The sequence below is a fragment of the Thamnophis elegans genome, chromosome 2 (genome assembly GCF_009769535.1).
Source record: "Thamnophis elegans isolate rThaEle1 chromosome 2, rThaEle1.pri, whole genome shotgun sequence".
Taxonomy (NCBI): Eukaryota; Metazoa; Chordata; class Lepidosauria; order Squamata; family Colubridae; genus Thamnophis; species Thamnophis elegans.
This window is the reverse complement of record NC_045542.1, coordinates 171,706,475-171,725,917: the sequence shown is the minus strand read 5'-3', so window position 1 is coordinate 171,725,917 and position 19,443 is coordinate 171,706,475. Positions and strand designations below refer to the sequence as shown.

Sequence of the window (19,443 nt, the reverse complement as noted above, 5' to 3'; positions counted from 1 at the left end):
TTACCAGCAGTTTCTGTATCAAATGTCCAATTTATTCTATACATTATTAATAAGTTACAGCAACACTATAGAGATCTCCAGTTTCTAGTTAAGGTGTCTCTGAAAGTATTGTGGATTATCACAATGTGCAAATCATGGGAAATGTTTACTTAAGGGACTATGACATTATAAAACTAACTGCTCTGAGAGTTTAAGGGAAGGTGGTAGGGGTGATACCCCTCTGGTAGCCCTGGGATAGAGTGGGAGGGGCAGAGGAGGTTCCAGGCATCCCCATCAGACTGAGGTTTTAAAGCCCCTTTGATCCCCACCCAAGGTGCTAAATTAAGCTTGATAGCACTGTTGCTTTGATGCAGATTGGAGCTGAACGCAAGAGAATAACCTTGTCACACAAGTATCAAACACACAAGGTGAAATGTGCAACTAACTCCTTTTTCCATTGGGTGCCAGGGTGGGTTCCTGCCAGTTCTAACCTCTTCTATAGAAGAGGTTCCAAAAATCTACAGTGCCATCTAGAACCGGTTCCAGCTCCCTCCCCACTGCCCGTCTGCACATCATCAAGATGAAGAGCAAGAGAAGGAATTCTGGGAGTTGAAGTCCACAAGTCTTAAAGCTGTCAAGTTTGAATACCCCTGGGATTTGTTTCCTAGAGGGTTAGGGGTGCTAGGGTCTTGTAACCTGACAGCTTTAAGACTTGCACACTTCACTCCCAGAGTTCCTGAGCCAACATGACTGGAGGAGGAATTCTGGGAGTTGAAGTCCACAAGTCTTAAAGTTGTCAAGTTTGAACACCCCTGGGTTTTTTTCTCTAAAGGATTAGGGGTGCAAGGGTCTTGTAACTTGACAGCTTTAAGACTTGTGTGCTTCAAATGCCAGAGTTTCTGAGCCAACATTTTGGTTGCTAAGCAAGGGTGTTGTTAAGTGAGTTTCAGCACATTTTACAAGTTGCCCACACCCACCCAGTCACATGGCCGGCAAGCCACTCCCACCCAGTCACATGGCTGGCAAGCCACTCCCACAACCCTGGCCGCACCTACAGAAGAGGTTCTAAAAAAATTTGAAACCCACCATTTATTGGGTGTAACTCAGTTTGGGGCAATGGATCAGTGGTTAGAATGCCGATACTGCAGGCTACTTCTGCTGACTGCAATTTGGCAGTTCGACTCTCATCAGGTTAAAAGTTAACTCAGCTTTCCATCCTTCCGAGATCAATAAAATGAGGACCCAGATTGTTGGGGGCAATAGGCTGACTCTGTAAAACCGCTTAGAGAGGGCTGTGAAGCAGTATATACGTCTATTGCTATAACAGCGATTGCTATTTCTTAGCAGGGGCATAATAAGATAGTCATAAGCAAGAATTTCTCCATCATGGAATCCTAAAGTTCGGAGCATCCTTGATCTTCTAGTCTAGAGGCCCCGAAACTTTTGAGCACCAGGGACCAGTTCCATGAAGAGAGGTTTTTCAGTGGATCGGAGGGGACGTGGTTTTCCATGTTGCCTGCATCCCATGGATGAGCCATTGCTTTTTTGTATGGCCCGGTTTCTCGTATGCTGCAGCCCGATGCCGGTCCATGGATCAGACTGGGTTGGTCCGATCGCAAGACAAAATCCTCAGTGAGTCTAGAAGAATCCACTTCTAACCTTAGATTCACCTTCAAGGATTCCAGTCTCCAGTGAGAGAGCCCTGCAATGACTTTAAGAACACAGGTAGCCCTACGACCCATGACGACAGTTGAGCCCAGAATTGATGTTGCTAAGTAAGACATTTGTTGTTTTGCCCCATTATGTGACCTTTCTCGCCACGTTTGTTGAGTGAAACCACTGTAGTTGTTAAAATTAGTAACCCGGTGGTTAAGCAAATCCGGCTTTCCTGTTGACCCCGGGACACTGCAACGGTCATCAATATGAACCAGTTGGCAAGCATCCAGATGTAAATCAGGTGACCAAGGGGATGCCACAACGGTCGTTACGTGTGAAAAAGGGTCAGCAGTCACTTCTTCCAGTGCTGGTATAACTTCGAACAATCTCTAAGTGAGCTGTTGTAAGTCGAGGACTACCTGTAGCGAGGAGGAGGGTTATTTGAGAGCCAGACAATAGTTCCCATTCCACTCCCAGCGATTCCTTCTCAAATCTGCGTGGCATCCATCTGCTCTTCAAACCTCCAGCACCCTGTAGCGCAGTGTTTCTTAACCTTGGCGACTTTAAGTCCTGTGGACTTCGACTCCCAGAATTCCCCAGCCAGCTTCCTCCCTTCCGAATGTAACGCATCATGCGCGATAGGGATTGCAGGCAGTCCTCGACTTACGACCACAGCTGAACCCAAAAAAATTCTGTTGCCAAGTGAGGCATTTGTCAAATAAGTTTTACTTTACCATTTTAACAACTTCCTTCGCCACCGTCGTTAAGTGAATCAGCACACTTGTTAAATTAGTAACCTGGTTGTTCAATGAGTCCGGCTTCCCCTGCGGATTTTTCATTTGCCGGAAGGTCACAAAAAGAGAACCCCATGACCTCGGGACACTGACTGCAGCAACCATCATAAATATGAGTCAGTGGCCAAGTGCCTGTGCTTCGATCATGTGCGGTTGTAAGTGTGAACAGTGGCCCTAAGTCACTTTTTTCAGGGCCATTGTGACTTTGAATGGTCCCTGAAGGAACCGTTGGAAGTCAAGGACTATCTATATTGCCAGCAGTAGCCACCCACAAGAAAAAAAAAAGGCACAGAGGGATGGAAGGTGGCTCACTGGCTAAGACACTGAGCTTGTTGATCAGAAAGGCCGGCAGTTCGGCGGTTCGAATCCCTTGTGTAGGTCTCCTGCGTGAGCAGGGGGTTGGACTAGGTGATCTCTAAGACCCCTTCCAACTTTGTTACTGTTTCCATTTAAAGGAGTTGGGAACTAAGCCGCTCTAGGAGGAGGCTCTCGTTTGCCTTCCCGGGGGAGGGAGGGGGCGTTGCGCTGCTGCGGGGAGGGGGGGGAGAGTGGGGTTTGCGTTCCGTTTTTCCAAACCTTTTGGTGTTTTTTCCCCCACGCTTTTCCCGGGAAGGAGGCGGCTGCGGGGAAGGGAAATCTGGAGCGGAGCGGCTGGGCGTCCGGAGGCTGTTCGGGTAGGAGAAAGGAGGAGCAGCGGGGCATCCCTATGGCCTTGCGGAGGAGGAGGAAGAGGAGGTCGGGAGCATCGCCGCTGAGCTAGAGGAGGAGGAGGAGGAGGAGGAGGAGGGTCGGGCCGGAGCCAGGCGGGGGAGGGTCCCCAAGGAACCGCAGCGCTCAGAGCCTGAGCTCTTCCGCCGCTTCGGGCTCCCGGGCGGTCTGCAGCCGCCCGCCCCGGCTGGCAGAAGCCCCGAGAGGAGTAGGAGGAGCGGGGGTGGAGGAGAAGCGGGGGATCCCGGAGAGGCTCCTGGCCAGGTTGCCCCCGGAGAAGGGCGGGACGGAGAGCTTCCCGCTCAGCTCTCCTCGGGCGCAGGAGGAGAGGCAGATGAGGGGGTATTCCCTCCCGGGAGGATCTCCTCGTGGTGTGGTTTCCTTTAACTAGTCGTCCACCTCAAAAGCAGGTTGGATTCCCTTCCCTTTCAGTCCCAGAGTCCCGTTTCCAGGTCCAGATTATTCCACAGGGGAAAGAAGGGAATTCCCATCTCCAACTATGGATATAACCTCGTCCAGCTTTGGAGACCCAAATGCAAGTTGTAAATCAGGCTTCCTGCTCAGCTCTCCTCGGGGCCCAGGAGTGGCAGGTGAGGGGATATCCCCTCCGGGAGGCAGAGCCAGTTCCGCAAAGGCAGGTCCTGCCAATAGAAGATGCCTTGGTTTGCCCTCCAATTTCAGTCCCAGGGTTGTCTTTGCTCGTCCAAATTAGAGGTGGTCCTCGACTTACAACAATTCATTTAGTGACCATTGGAAATTACAACAGAAAGCGAGGGTCTCTTCCCTCCTGGGAAGAAGATCCAGTTCCCTTGCCCTGCTCAAAAGGCAATAGACAATGCTCCGGTTTCCCTCCACTTTCAGCCCCAGAATCCTGGTTCCCCATCCAGATTATTCCACGGGAGGAAGAAGGAATCCCGAGAGAATTTGAATCTCCATCTATGGATATAACACGGTCCAATTTTGGAGACACAAATGCAAGTTGTAACAATAGAAGTGACTTTGGTTTCCCCTTGTTTCCAGTCTCGGAATTCTGTTTTCCCCTCCCCTTCCTCCAGGAGGAAGAAGGAATCCCAGGCAAATCTCCATCAAGGGATATTGTCCAGTTTTGGAAGCAGAGAAGAATCTCCTTGTTGCAATGTTTTAATTGTTTTAACTGCCATTCATTGATTCTGGCTTTATTTTAAGTTGCAGGGCCAGCCGATGAAGATGGCCACGATACCTCCTGAAGGCGGAGAAGATCTTTCTGGTCTCTCTCTGGAGCAGCTGTTGGGTTTCTCGGAGGAGAATCCAACTCGGGTCTCGTTGCCAGGTATGGGAAAATTGCTTCCGCAGGCAGTGAACCTGGAGTCATTTCATTCTTGTGTCTTTTCTACACATCATTCCGGCTTTAATTTATAGCGTGTTCCAATAACTGACTCAGCCAGCTTCCAAATATTCCCAAAAAGGAGCTGCGTTGGTGTGCAGTGGTTAAGATGGAGTATTGTGGGCTAACTCTGCACCACTTCCAGGAATTCGATCCTGATTGGCTCAAGGTTGACTCAGCCTTCCATCCTTCCGAGGTTAGTAAAAATGAGGACCCAGATTGTTGGGGGCAATAGGCTGACTCTCTAAACTGCTCAAACAGTGCTGTACAGCACTGTGAAGTGGTATATAAGTCTTAAGTGCTATTGCTATTCTTCATACATCTCTCTTTATCTTGATCACAGGGAACCCAAGGTTGAGGATGGAAACCAGTGAAACATCTACATGTGGTGGAGCTGCAACAGCTCAGGTGTGGAGCCTCACTAGGGCAGGAAAATCGGGAGGGAGGGGGCATTTGTGCCGTCCACACAAAGATTATTGAGGTCAGGTGGTTAAAATCAAAATTTAGCTTGATTCTTCTTTCAGGATGACTGATTAAGCACAACCTACTCAAGAGTTAGTCCTCCAAGGTAAACCAAATTTAAAACTAAAGCTATAGAAGGTAATGCTACTTTCTCTGCAGGGTTATAGTAACAGAATCTTGTAAGTCTGAGTAAACCTGCCTCCTTCCTCACTTTATCTTGGTGAGAACTTGATAGTGGGACACTTGAGAAATGTTCTCAAATTACATTTCTGTCCCAGACTCGTATTTCTGTGGTAGGATCATTGTCCTGGCAGGAATGTTTCCTCCTTACATTCATATTGAGATATTGAGTTCATTTAAAGAATCAGTTCCTTTATTTAAGGAATCAAGTTTCTTGAACCTGCAGTGGATTACATTAATTTATTTAAAATAAATCCTTTGTACCCAGAGGTATGTGTCAAAGAATGAATTAGCTAGCAAAAAATGAAAGCACCGAGTTGTTTTAAATTTGTCAACTTTATAGAAAGTTAGCACCCCACTCCTCTCCTAGAAGAGTGGAATATTTTAGGAAATATTAAAAAGGCAGAATATTGTATTTCCCCTAAAAGATAAATAGAAATATGAAGGGAGACAGAGCCTCAGATCCCTCCCGCCTCCCCCACTAACCCTAACCCAAGCAGATACTGAGCTGGGGCAGCTTTAGAAATGCAGATTTGGCAATCCATTACTGCCGGCAGCAAGATCTGGCTCTGAATAAAGGTAGGATTAGCCTTCAGCCACAATAGGAATTGCACAAAAAGTCCCTTCATTGCATCAGCCCAAGGTTCAACCAAACCTGACTCAGACAAACATGATCACACTTGGCCCCATGGGAGTCTGACAGCAACCAATAGAGTACATGCTCTTGCCACAGGAACAGGAAGCTCAAGAGCAAGGTCCAAAAGGGTATAAACAACCCTCACTCTCCACTCCATGTATTCAGCTGTACCAGGACCATGTGCTTGATGATTCTGCTCCACTAAACTATCTTTCCAATCAGCCTCCATGTTTCCAGAGTCTTTCTCCTCGCTTCGAAGCTGAACCAGGTGGATATACCGTATTTTTCAGAGTATAAGACGCACCCTTTTTCTCAAAAAAGAGGCTGAAATCTGGGTGTGTCTTATACACTGAATACAGCATTTTTGTGTCCCGAAACCCCCCCTCCTTCACCAAAATGGCCGTGTACAGCCTTATGGAGGCTTTCAGAGAGCTCCTGGGGGCTGGGGAGGGCAGGAATGAGCAAAAAATGGACTGTTCTGGGGAGGTTTTTTCCCCCTTTGGAAAGCTCTTTAACTGATTGGTGAGAATTATATTGATCAAGTGCTGTGCCAGCAGAAACAAAATCTTAGGTGCTGCAGATTGTCAGCGATTTCCTTCTACAGCACATGGATACATACACCTGGAAACATCTACTTACCCACCTACTCTCTCTCCCTACCTATCTACTGTATTTCTCTCTCTTTCTCTCTCTCTATCCCTCTACCTACTTACCTACCTACACACACTCTCTCCCTACCTACCTACTATATTTCTCTCCCTCTCTTTCTCTCTCTCTCTATATATATATCCCTTTACCTACCTATCTAACTACTCTCTCTCTCTCTCCCTCCCTACCTACTGTATTTCTCTTTCTCTCCCTCTATCTATCTATCTACCTACCTATTTGCCTCTTCAAAACCTTGGTGCGTCTTAAACTCCGGTGCACCTTATACTCAGAAAAATACGGTACTTCTTCCAACAACCTCCATTAAAACATTAATAGGCCATCTCACAACCAGTTAAACAAATCAGTTACATTGTGGCGCATATTGAAGCAGATCCAGTTAAAAGTTCTTATATATGTGAGGTGTGGAATTTTTTTACATCAAAATGGTTTCTTGTTTGAAAAAAAATGGAAAGTTTGACACAAAAGGAGATGCGACAAGCTGGATTATCTGAGATGAATTGCGGAAGGAAGAAATTCTAACCAGACAGGTAGCTAGCTGGTCAGAGAGACAGGTATTAAACCTAGCAGTTCATAGTGTCAGAAAAGGAGCATTTTCTCTCTTGTGCAGCTCATTTTTTTAGGATATTGGAAATGTTGAAGGGAGGTTTCTGGCACTTCCGCTGAGGAAACTTATATATCTTTTGAACTCCAGGGCTTGGTAACCTTTGAGGAGGTGGCTGTGTATTTCACAGAGGACGAGTGGGAGCTGCTGGATCCCAGCCAGAGAGCTTTATATGGAGAAGTCATGCTGGAGAATTCTAGGAATGTGGCTGCTCTGGGTAAGAATCCATTTTGCTCTGGACTCACTTAATTGTGGAAAGTCTTTTTATCATCCAAACTCTAACAAAGCATGTTCAAGGTTGAGGGAGAAATTCTGTCTTCATTTTGTTATTTTATTGTGATTCCAGAGTAAATACATGGAAAAATTGGTCGATACTTCCCAGAATCCTTTCTCAACTGAGCTTTTATTCCCCTCTTGTTTCAAGGTTGGAAGGGATCTTGAGGTTCTTCTAATTCACCTCTGCCCAGTTCTCAACCATTCAAGGGACACCAGACTAAGAAACAAAGGTCACACAGGCTAAAACTGGTTTTTTTTAGTATAGTAAGAGAATCCTGAAGGAACATGGTGACTCAGTGGCTAAGACGCTGAGCTTGTCGATCAGAAAGGTCGGCAGGTCGAATCCCCAGTGCTGCGTAATGGAGTGAGCTCCCGTTACTTGTCCCAGCTTCTGCCAACCTAGCAGTTCAAAGGCATGTAAAAATGCAAGTAGAAAAATAGGGACCACCTTTGGTGGGAAAGTAACAGTGTTCTGTGTGCCTTCGGCATTTAGTCATGCCAGCCACATGACCACGGAGACGTCTTTGGACAGCGCTGGCTCTTCAGCTTTGAAATGGAGATGAGCACACCGCCCCTAGAGTCGGGAACAACTAGCACATATGTGCAAGGGGAACCTTTACTTTAAGAGAATACTGCAAGTCTAAATTTACTTCCCTGTCCCCCTCCCTCCTTTCTGAGAATAGTGAAGGCCTTGTCTGAGAGGTTTTCTCATATTACAGTTCTGTTTGGACTCCCTGAATGGCTCTTTCGCTTGTCTTTCAAGGTCATTTCTTCTGCCCATTACATCACCTCCCTCATCTATCTCAGTCCTCCCTTCCATGTACCCAGAGAAATCTGAGTCTGGATCAGCGGTAGGTTTCAAAAATTTTAAGAACGTCTTCTGTAGGTGTGGCCTGCTTTGTGGGAGTGGCTTGCTAGCCATGTGACCGAGTTGGAGTGGCTTGGCAGTCATGTGACTGGGTGGGCATGGCCAACTTGTAAAATTAACACCAACGCTCTTGCTTAGCAACCAAAATGTTGGCTCAGAAACTCTGGCATTTGAAGTATGCAAGTCTTAAAGCTGTCAAGTTACAAGACCCTTGCACCCCTAACCCTTTAGGAAAAAAACCCCAGGAGTGTTCAAACTTGACTTAAGACTTGTGGACTTCAACTCCCAGAATTCCTCCTCTCGCTCTTCATCTTGATGATGTACGGACGGGCAGAGGGAGCTGGAACCGGTTCTAAACGGCACTGTAGATTTATGGAACCTCTTCTATAGAAGAGGTTAGAACTGGCAGGAACCCACCCCTGGTCTGAACCATAGGAATGAAGTGCTCCATTTTGCATGCCCTGAGTATCAGAGGCCGTCACACAGCGTGGATTTGATTTAAATCAACTCAGTTTAAATCATAATTTTTAAAGTGCAACTGTCATCTCTGTCCCGCAGCGGCTCCTCCTCTGACCTGCTATTGATTCACCGACAGTCCCATTCACTTTAATGGGACGGCTGGTGATGCGGCAGTGATACAAGGTGAGGGATGTGGCAGGCAGCAGCTGAGTGGATGCCCAGTAACAGGCACTGCCATGATGAATCTGAAATGACAGGAGGTCTTTAAATGTAAGGACTCATTCCTGCTGGTAGTTAGAATCTTTAATATTATTATTTGCAAACAAAATAAAGGATTCCTATTTAGCTTGCAGAGCTTGGATTCATTGAATGAGTTTCCCAAAAATGTAAATATTGCAGAATATACAGCCTCATGCTACATAACCAAGCTCCATTTCATGCTGAATGAACTACCGTAAATTATTAATGTATCTGAAGTAGAAAACTATCTTTAGATAGATTTTTATCCCAAAAACATTTCATTAAAATAAATTTGATAAAAATAAAAATAAACCTAATTTAAATTTAAAAATCTGATTTAAATTTTAAAAACCTGATTTATTTATTTTTTTTAAAAATCATCAATTTTTATTCAGCCTGCCATCTCTAGAAACCAAAGTGGGATCTTCTACCACTCTAGAAAGGGAATAATGGACCAGACTAGGAAATTAAAGTAATCATGCATAACAATATTACTCTTATTATAAAATTATGGTAACCAAATCTAGCAAGCCTGAATGCATTACTTCCTCCCTTCCTCTTTGTGATAACTAGTAGGAAGGTATTTTTCTGAGACAATTTTCCCTTGTGGAAAAACAGTAGAAATATGTAGTCTGTGGAACAACATTCAGTTGGAAGAGTTGCCTTATCAGGTCCAAAGGAATCCATGTGGGAGAACCACAAAAATGCACAGGGAAGAGATTCAGAAAGGATTCCGCCCTTATTTTCCAGAAAGAGCCTTCTTTTGGGAGATACGTCTGGAGGGTGGAGAAATCTTCAGGACCATCACTGGAATAAAATTGGCAAAGAAAATGTGTTAAATCAGGGGTCTCTGGCCACTTTAAAACTTGTGGGCTTCAACTCCCAGAATTCTTCAATTAGCCATGCTGGCTGGGGAATTTGGGGAGTTGAAGTCCACAAGCTTTAAAACTTGCCAAGGAGACCCCTGTTTGAAAATGAATATTTGAAAGAGGAGAAAAGGTTGAAAGAGATTCCTCAAATAGGAATCCTGTCAAAATAGCATGGAGTTACAGTGATGGTCTCAGGAATGTTCAGGCCAAATAAACTAAAGTTGGCAAGAGATATATAGAAAAGGGGCTTTCTTTCAAGATAATTTCTATTGCCCATTACATCATTCCCCCATCTGACTCAGTCCTCCCTTCCGTGTATTCCTTCCTTCCTTTCTCTTTGCGATAACAAGGAAGGTATTTTTCTGAGACAATTTTCTCAGCTTACAGTTCTGCCCTGAAGCCAGGTTTCTTTTATCTAACTGTTGTCTTGGTGATAAACCTTGTTCCTCAAGGTCATCCCTTTCACATGTTCTTATCCTTGCTGGAAATATTCCATTTCAGTTGGTAGTTCATTGTATTTTCAGAGATTTCTTGATGTTTGTGGGAAAACTTTACTGTGGAACAGGACAGGATAGGGATGTATTAGGCGTCCTTTTTCCTATTACTTGAAGTGCCCTCATGAATTTTAGTCAGCGTGTGACTAAACAGTGGAGGCTATTCTTGAAACTGCATTTGCCAGGATAAATACCAAGTTGAAGAGGTTACACCCACAGAAAGTAACGTGGGCTCAGCTCAGGAGTGAAATAATAGAAACTACTTGTAACTCAGGTTTTAGATTTTTGGCAGTTGTTTTCTCTCCAAACTTGTTTTGATCTAGTTTCTGAACGTTTCGCTACCAGTCTAGGTAACATCATCAGCAGGATTTTCTTGTCCTTTCTCCTTTGTTTATAAATGTCTTGTGTGCCAGTTTGATCAGTTGGCTGTGTGATTGGTTGTTCGTTTGGAGCTATATTTAAATTCTGACAGCTGATTGGTTCTCTTGTTGATTGGTCATTCAAATGGTCTGGTTTCTTACTATTCATATATAGGCTCAGGAGTTCATAGCCACCATGACAGCCACGGGTCCATCCAGGTCATCCGGAGCCCAAAACTTAATAGTGGTCATATGCCTGACCTGATTTAGAACTTAGAATAACTTTATTGTCACTATGAATGTACACTAATCGGCATACATTAAAATGAAATTTCATTGCATACAGCTCTCAAAGGGACACCTCCTTCAATATATACTACATAAACATAACTAAATACATACATATATGCATGCATGCATGTATATATACCTACATATATTATCTGACACAAAAGCAGTCTAGTTCGGATGTCTACCTGTTCATGGCAAGAAAAATGAATCATGTGAGTTTACTAAATGGGTGGCATAGGGAATTACAGAATCTAGTAGTCCTGCTAGAAATACTTCGACACCTCCCAGAGGGGAGCAACAGAAACTGACCGTAAAGTGGGTCTGTGGGATCTCTAATAATGCTTTGAGGTCTAAGTACATAGTACTTATAAGCAGTATCCCAAATAATGGGAAGTGAGCTTCCTATAATCTCGGTTGTCCTTACCAGTCTCTGTATGGACTTTCTATCTGAGTCACTGCTGCCACCAAACCAAATAGTGATGCAGTTTGTTAAAATGCTCACAAAGTGGCCAGAAAGATGTGCTCTCCTCATCCGACACACGAAACGCAGATGCTGATTTGTTTGATATTTTTTATGGCTGAGAAGGGGCAAAGTGATCTGATTGGAGGGGAGATTTCAGTGTAAGTGGTAAGACTACCCTTTGCCACTCTGCCTTGCTGGCCCTGAGGTTTTCCATGTAATTTGAAGGCAAGTCTGACCTTCTTGCGAGGCCACAGAAGCTTTCTGAAGCTCTGCTAGAACAGTCCACATTGTTTGGAGAACGATGTGAGTGCCCACAGGAAGAAAGCCCGCTGCGTTCAGCAGCTGCCTCGCATAAGGCCAGGCCAGATGTGCCTTGTCCTTAGCAGGAGGAAGACGGTGAAGGGCAGCAGTGCCAGCAAAACCGGAAGGATGAAGGTAGGGCAGGATGGTAAAGTGAGCAGAGTGTAGGCCAGCCAAGTGGCAGAGCAAGAGGAGTGTGAAGTGGCAATGGTGAAGTGGCAGTGTTTTGTGCTAAGTTGGCTGTCTAGCTAGTCTAGAGAAAAGAAGGCCTAGGGAAGACATGATAGCAGCATTCCAGTATTTGAGAGGCTGCTACAAAGAGGAGTGGGTCAATTTATTTTCCAAAGGACAAAAGGAGAAAGAAACAGCGGTTGGAAACTAATCAAGGAGAGAAGCAACCTGGAATTAAGGAGAAACTTCCTAACAGTGAGGATAATTCTTGCCTTCAGATGTTGTAGGGGCTTCGTCACTGGAGGTTTTTAAGAAAAAATTGGACAGTCACCTGTCTGAAATGGTATAGGGCAGGGGTGTCAAACTGGTTTTCTTCGAGGGGCAAATCAGCATTGTAACTCTCCTCCGTGGGCTGGCTTGGGGGAAAGGGAGATGGGACGGATGCCTCTTACAGCAGCCTGCTGACCAGAACGGGGCACAGGGGGTCTGCGCGCACCTTCCCCATGCCCCATTTTTTGCCTGGACATCCTCCTGCAGCATCCTGCCAGCCAAAACATGCGGGCCCCCTGAGCCCCGTTTTCACCGCCAGAGTGCTGCAGAAGGCCAAAAACGGGGCATGCTTGCTGCGTGCAGGACCTCCTACACCCCGTTTTGGCTGCCAGAGGCACTGTGGGCTGGTCCTTTGCTATTTCTAGGCTGGTCCCGCGGGCCAGATTTAAGAACCCCACAAGCCGCATGTGGCCCATGGGCCTTGAGTTTGACACCCCTGATATAGGTTCTCCTGCTTGAGCAGCAAGTTGGACTAGAAGACCTCCAAAGTCCCTTCCAGCTCTATTCTGATTGAGACGGGTGGAGATAAGCGGATGTGGACAGTTGATGCATCTTTGCAATTGTAAGTTTGGGTAGACTGCCAAATGTCCACTTTTGCTCATGTGATCAAAGATGCGTTGCAACAGCTGTAACTTTGGAAACTGGGGAGGGGGGTAACTACCATTTGTTCAATGCCATTGTGACTTTGAATAGTGGCTCGACAAATGGTCGTAACTTGAGGACTACCTGTATATAAGTGAATCATACAAAGAGCAAAATCTTAGATATGCGGAAATCACAGAGGCACCATTTTCTATGATGAAAGTAACAATTAATTTCTTTTTTCTTTTCTTTTTTCAAATTAGCTTATCAGCAGGAACATGAGAATAAGAAGCCCAGCATGGTAGTATTCCAAATGATGAAGTCTGAGGAAAGCCTGCTTGAAAATCAAGAACCATCACAAAGGAGTAAAAAAGGTTGCATAATGAATGAAGGAAAGGAATTTGCTCCTGGTCACAGTGAAATCCATGACCTCGCAATCCAGCAAGTTCCCCAACGAAAAGAAGGAAAATATCTCAGATATGTCAAAAAAGACAGAAAGAAATCTGATTTCAGTAAACATTGCCCAATGCAGAATAAAAAGGAAGAATATGAATATGAAAAGAATGGGCAAATTATCAATCCTAGTCCCTCTCTTGCTTTACATAACCCATCATATATCAAAGAGACATCATATACATTTATAAATTGTGGGGGAATTTTCAGTTTGAACAGTCGTCTTATTTCCCATAAAAATGAGGAACCACGTGAGTTTGGAAAGGAATGTAATCAGAAACGATTGCATGTTTTACCCCCCAAAAATCCCTTAAGAGAGAAACCCTATAAGTGTCCGCAGTGTGAAAAGACTTTCACCCAGAAAGGTAAACTTACCATACATGAAAGGATCCACACGGGGGAGAAAACCTACAAATGTCTGGAGTGTGAAAAGATTTTCACCGAGAGGCGTAAGCTTATCATACATGAAAGGATCCACACGGGGGAGAAACCGTATATATGCCTGGTGTGTGGAAGAAAATTCAATCAGAGCGGCCAACTTACAAGACATCAACGAACCCACACAGGGGAGAAGCCGTATATGTGCCTGCAGTGTGGAAAGAAATTCAGTGGCAGTTCAAACCTTATGATACATATAAGGAGACACACGGAGGAGAAACCATATAGATGCTTGGAGTGTGGAAAAAGCTTCCGTGACAACAGCGTCCTTGTTTGCCATAAAAGGATCCACACCGGGGAAAAACCATACAAATGCATGGAGTGTGGAAAGAGCTTCAGTCAAAACAGTAGCCTCTTCCGACATAAAAGAATTCACACAGGCGAGAAGCCGTATCAATGCCTGGAGTGCGGAAAGAGCTTCCGTCAGAAAAGCAGCCTTTTGCAACATAGAAGGATGCACACCGGGGAGAAACCCTATACGTGCCCGGAATGTGGAAAGAGTTTCAATCAGAGCAGTCATTTTATTTGCCATAAAAGGGTTCACACGGGAGAAAAACCATACAAATGCATGGAGTGTGGAAAAGATTTCAGCCAGAATGGTAGCCTTTTGCAACATAAAAGAATTCACACAGGAGACAATCCATTCAAATGCACCGAGTGTGGAAAAGGCTTCAGTAAGAACTATAAACTCTTGCAGCACAAAAGGATTCACACGGGGGAGAAACCGTACACATGCAAGGAATGTGGGAAGAGCTTCAGTTGCAGCAGTTATTTTATTTGCCATAAAAGAATTCACACGGGGGAGAAACCATATAAATGTCTGGAGTGTGGAAAAGGTTTTAATAAAAGCAGCCGTCTTACATCTCATAAAAGAAAGCACACAGGAGAGAAGCCATATCAATGCACAGAGTGCGGGAAGAGGTTTTCCTATAATTTTATCCTCCAATACCATCAACGAACGCATACCGGGGAAAAACCATATAGTTGCCTGATTTGTGGAAAGAAGTTCAGTGGACGTTCAAACCTTAGAATCCACATAAGAATCCACACAGGAGAAAAACCACATAAGTGTATGGAGTGCGGAAAGAGCTTCCGTAAGGACAGTAACTTTATTTGCCACAAAAGGATCCACACAGGAGAAAAACCGTACAAATGCATGGAGTGCGGAAAGAGCTTCACTCAGAATGCAAACCTTATCAAACACAAAAGAATTCACACAGGAGAGAAACCCTACAAATGTGTGGCATGTGAAAAAAGCTTCAGCCAGAAAAATCACCTTTCTCAACACATACAGACCCACAAAAGAGAAAAATCATAATTCGGGAGCTTTCATTCCAAATGTTTATTTTTCCTTTCATAAAGAACCTAGTGGAAAGAATAGAAATGTGCGTACCGTACAGCAATGTTCAGTTGGAGAGTAGCCTTATCAGACCTAAAGGAATCCATGTGGGAGAACTATAAAAATACCCAAAGTGTGGGGAAAGACGCAAAAGGGCCATTGTTTCCCATAAAAGGCTTTATTTTGTGAGAATTGCTGGAACTTTCAATACCAGCCCTGGCTTTTTAAGAGAAATTACAGGCGCAAACTCACATAAAGACAAATGTGCATTCAAGTAAGTTAGATGGAATTTAAATGTGCAGTGAGTTGATTCATTTAGGAGAAAACGTAAGAACGTGGCCAAGAATTTTTTTTTTACAAAGATCTACAATTGTAGATTCCAAAGTGGCTCCATTCACGAGAGAAACTAAATGAACATGGAAAGGGTAATGATGGATGAAACTTCTTCAAGGTGGCCTTGAGAAAAGGCCGCTTCCTTTCCATTACTTGAAAATGAATCGGAGTTGTTGCCAACATTTTTTCCCCCAGATGTCTTTGCGTGGCCACCTCAGGGCCCTTCAGTTGTGAGGTAAGTGCACCTGTGGGTAAACATTGGGGGAAATAGATCTGTTTCCCGCAACCACCCCTTCACTATAACCCAGTCTCTGTCTTCCAGGCCATCCCTCTGGGTAACGCTAAAGTCTTCCTCTGGTTCTCTCTAGAACTCTCTTCCATGGCCATCCCTTGTACTTCTAGGGCCGTGATGGTGAACTATGGCATGTGTGTGGTCACACACGCCCTCACCCCAGCTCAGCTCCACCGTGCATGCACGAGCACCTCTTGCTGGCCAGCTATTTTTGGGTCTCTGCCATGCAGGCAGGAGGGGGTGGCCTGTATGCATGCAAGGGGGTAGAGGGTGTAGCACCCGTAACCCCGTTTTTGCTCCCAGGAGGCTGCAGGCCTACTAGGCCCAAAATGGAGCACGGCGGCGGGGGGGATGGCAGTTCCCCCACAGTCTGTTTTTGCTCCTATGAGGCTGGAGAGAGGCCTACTAGGCCCAAAATGGGGCACGGGAGGTATGGCAAGTGTCGTCGTCCGTCCGTCCATCCCCCCGTGGCCCATTTTTGCTCCCAGGAGGCTGCAGGGAGGCCTACTAGGCACAAAATGGGGGGCAGGGGGAATTGCCAAGGTGGCGCAGTGGTTAAATGCAGCACTGCAGGCTACTGCTAGATCAGCAGGTCAGCGGTTCAAATCTCACCGGCTCAGGGTTGACTCAGCCTTCCATCCTTCCGAGGTGGGTAAAATGAGGACCCAGATTGTTGGGGGCAATATGCTGACTCTCTGTAAACCGCTTAGAGAGGCCTGAAAGGCCTATGAAGCGGTATATAAGTCTACTGCTATTGCTATATTGCTATTGCTATTGCGCACATATTCAAATGGGGATACGGGGGGGCATGCACGCATTGCATTATGGGTTTTAAACACTTTTGGCACACGACAAAAAGGTTAGCCATCACTGTTCTAGGGTTTCTCTCAACTGTTCTAGTGGCTCCTCTGTTCCTGGGATTCTGCAGTCTCCTGGGAGACCACTGGGCTTCCCTGGTTTGCCTTTCCCTCATGGCCTCCTTTCTTCCTGGAGACCAACTGCAGTGTGCTCAGTGCACATCGCTTGGCACTTTCAGGGTTACCAGACTTCTCCAAGGTCTCCTTTTCCCCTTTCTCCTGGGCAGTGGTGGGATTCAAATAATTGAACAACCAGTTCTCTGCCCTGATGACCAGATGGGTAGGCGGGGCTCAGTGGTCATGTGACTGTGTGGGCGCGGTCAACTCAGCGTCACTCACGTCGATGGGCGCTTCGCCTTAGCTGTTACAATGTAATAAGGGTTAACCGGAGAGGCAGTTTCTGTAAGCAGGGCAATAAAGATTAAGCTAGAAACAACACCAGAATGTTTCCTTCCTGCCTTCCTTACAGGATTAGCCCTTGTAAAATGGGAAAAACCAAAATGAGATTTCTTCCAACAACCGGTTCTCTGAACTACTTAGAAAGTTACCAACCGGTTCTCCCGAATAGGTGCGAACTGGCTGAATCCCACCACCGCTCCTGGGTCTCCACAGCTTCCTGGATGATATCTTGACTTGTTTTGACCCTTTTCCACCTCCCATAGTACTCCAGGGTGGGGGGAGTAAATCCGATCCTGCCACTTCTTCTGTCCTCCTGGAGCCACTTCTGACGTCTGCACTGTAGACTTCTCTCCCTATTTTTTTCTACTGACGGCTTTGTTTGGAGGGTTTTTTTTCTCTATTGGATGAATATCTTTGCCTCTCTTGTCAGCTTGGTCCTCCCCAAGGATCATAGCAAGTAGACAGTCATGCAAACCTCTCCCCCTCCCCCCTGAATGAATAGATTGACCTTCACCATGTGTGCCTGGCCCAGCTGATGCCTTATAATCAGCGAGGAGTGAATTTTATGTTTCCGATCTGTTCACCCAACAAGCAAAGCCACAACATGAGTAGCATTTGAATTTGATCCACGTAAAAAGAGGGAAGGATTGATTGCGCCCTTGTGGATCTCATTTTGACACACCCACAGACACCATTTTGACAGATACTGGAGCTGAATTTGAATCCATACCTTATGTTCTCAGCAGTATTACTTGATCTTTTTAATTATATCTTTTCTTCCAGCCTGCACCAGTGATGTTCCAGGTGATCCAGATTCTGGTGGTCCAGCTGACCTTCTGATCTCTGTCTGGGTTGGTAACCGCTGCTACTTGTTGAGGCTTAAATGTATATTCACAAAAAGTGTTCTATAAAAAAAAGCGTATTGATAAAGAAAATATGTGGAACGCAACAACCGAAAGGAGGAGAAAAGATTGAAAGAGCCTCCAAGGGGAATGCTGTCATAGAAGCAGGAAGTCAAGAGCATGAGGTTGCAATGATGGTGTTGGGGTTGTTTAGGAAATGTGTAAAGAATGAACCTGGAAAAGTTGAAACCACAAAGTGAAGAGGGAGCAGAGGCTGAACTAAATGAACTGAACCATGCCAAGAAGGGCCAGTTTAAATCTAATGCTTATGAGAAACCCTGTTCAAAGCATGAGATCATCCAAACCAATTTGGTGGCCATTCAGAGAAGACCCTGGTGACTCGGGTTCCACCACAAATCCACGAAGCCCTTATCCGCAGAGACATAAGCGCGAAGACTAATTCGCGCCGTTCTAAGCGCTAAGGAAAAACGTGACCCTACCGCGATGACATAATCGCGGAGGGCAAATTCGCGCATTCCCAAGCACTCAGTACCCTAAACTTAACCCTAAAACAAACCCCTAAACCTAATTCTAACCCTTACCTTAATTGAAGTCGGCTTTCTGCCGCGGCGCCGTTTTAAAGCGCCCTTCTGTTGCCGCGGCGGTGATGACGCGCGGTGATGACGTCGCGGCTTTAGCGCCGCGATTTTATCGCCGCGATTTTGACGAGCGCGGTTTTGTCGTGCCACGGTCGACTCTGTGCTTGTCCATATTTTATTAACAACTGCACCACCGTGGCTCAATAAAGTCAGATAGGTGACTGGGTCAGTCATTCTCGGCCTAACCCACCTCACAGGGTTGTTGGGAGGAAAATAGGAGGAGGAAGGTGTGTAGGATATGTTCACTGCCTTCAGCTGTTTCTAAAAAATAAAGGCAGGATACAGATTAAATAAATAAATCTCCCCTGCACATGATATCCTATGTAGATTTCTTTGTCACAGGGTTTTTTTTAAAAAATCCATGGCATTGTATCGATGAGCCTCCAATTTTGTTGGCATCCCGGACAAAGGTTTTTACAGCTATCCTTTGAGATCCATTGGATGCCTAAGGGCACCTTCTGTGAGGGTTTTTTTTTTGTGTGTCCCCAAGATGCTAAAATTAAAGTTTGATTTCACAATTGCTTTGAGCTGGTTTCCAGATTATTACAGAAGCAGTTTGGGGATAAGTGCAAGAAGATGATATTTTAACAACAAAAAAAGCCTAAAAAGTGAAATGTACAATTAACCCCTTTTTCGTTGATGTGGAGCACAAAACTTCATACCCCAAAGAAATATGTATCTCATCTCCAAAGGTTGGGAGGGATTTGGGGGGGGGGGTGTATTCCAGTCCGATCTCTGAACAGGACAGGAATCCCCCAGTCACCCAGACGAATTCCAGTACAATCCTGATTCAGAACCTCTAGTGAGGTAGCCCTGCCACAGCTTAAGAATATATAGGTAGTCCTTGACCTGTGACCACAACTGAGCCCAAAATTTCCACTGTTAAGGGAGACATTTCTTAAGTGAATTTTGCCCCCATTTTACGAGCTCTCCCACTGCAGTCGTTAAGTGAATCACTGCAGTTTTTAAGTGAATAATCTGGCTGTTAAGTGAATCTGGCTTCCCCACTGACTGCTTGTCAGAAAGTCGAGAAAGGATAAAATAACCTTTATTGTCATTTATTACTGTGAGTACACTGAC

At 45.3% G+C, this 19,443-nt stretch overlaps 1 protein-coding gene across 2 annotated transcripts; it reads left to right on the top strand.

Annotated features, from left to right (window-relative positions):
* The first annotated feature begins 3,033 nt into the window (after positions 1–3,033).
* LOC116503357 (zinc finger protein 345-like) lies at positions 3,034–18,134 on the top strand. Of its 2 annotated transcripts, XR_004254691.1 has the most exons (6): positions 3,034–3,103; positions 4,323–4,446; positions 4,844–4,908; positions 7,140–7,266; positions 13,015–15,549; positions 17,646–18,134. XR_004254691.1 is itself a non-coding variant. In XM_032209724.1 (5 exons), exons 2-5 carry the CDS (start codon positions 4,338–4,340, stop codon positions 14,958–14,960), a joined length of 2,247 nt encoding a protein of 748 aa, XP_032065615.1. In that variant the 5' UTR covers positions 3,034–3,103; positions 4,323–4,337; the 3' UTR covers positions 14,961–15,726. The 2 variants fall into 2 exon arrangements, 1 of the variants encoding a protein (XP_032065615.1); XM_032209724.1 differs by lacking the exon at positions 17,646–18,134 and having other exon boundaries at positions 13,015–15,726.
* The last annotated feature ends 1,309 nt before the right edge of the window (positions 18,135–19,443 follow it).

Coding starts and splice junctions, on each gene's coding strand:
- LOC116503357 (XM_032209724.1), top strand. CDS start 4,338: ATGAAGATGGCCACGATACCTCCTGAAGGCGGAGAAGATCTTTCTGGT. Junction 4,909..7,139: donor GTGGAGCTGCAACAGCTCAG/GTGTGGAGCCTC, acceptor TTTGAACTCCAG/GGCTTGGTAACCTTTGAGGA. Junction 7,267..13,014: donor TAGGAATGTGGCTGCTCTGG/GTAAGAATCCAT, acceptor TTTTCAAATTAG/CTTATCAGCAGGAACATGAG.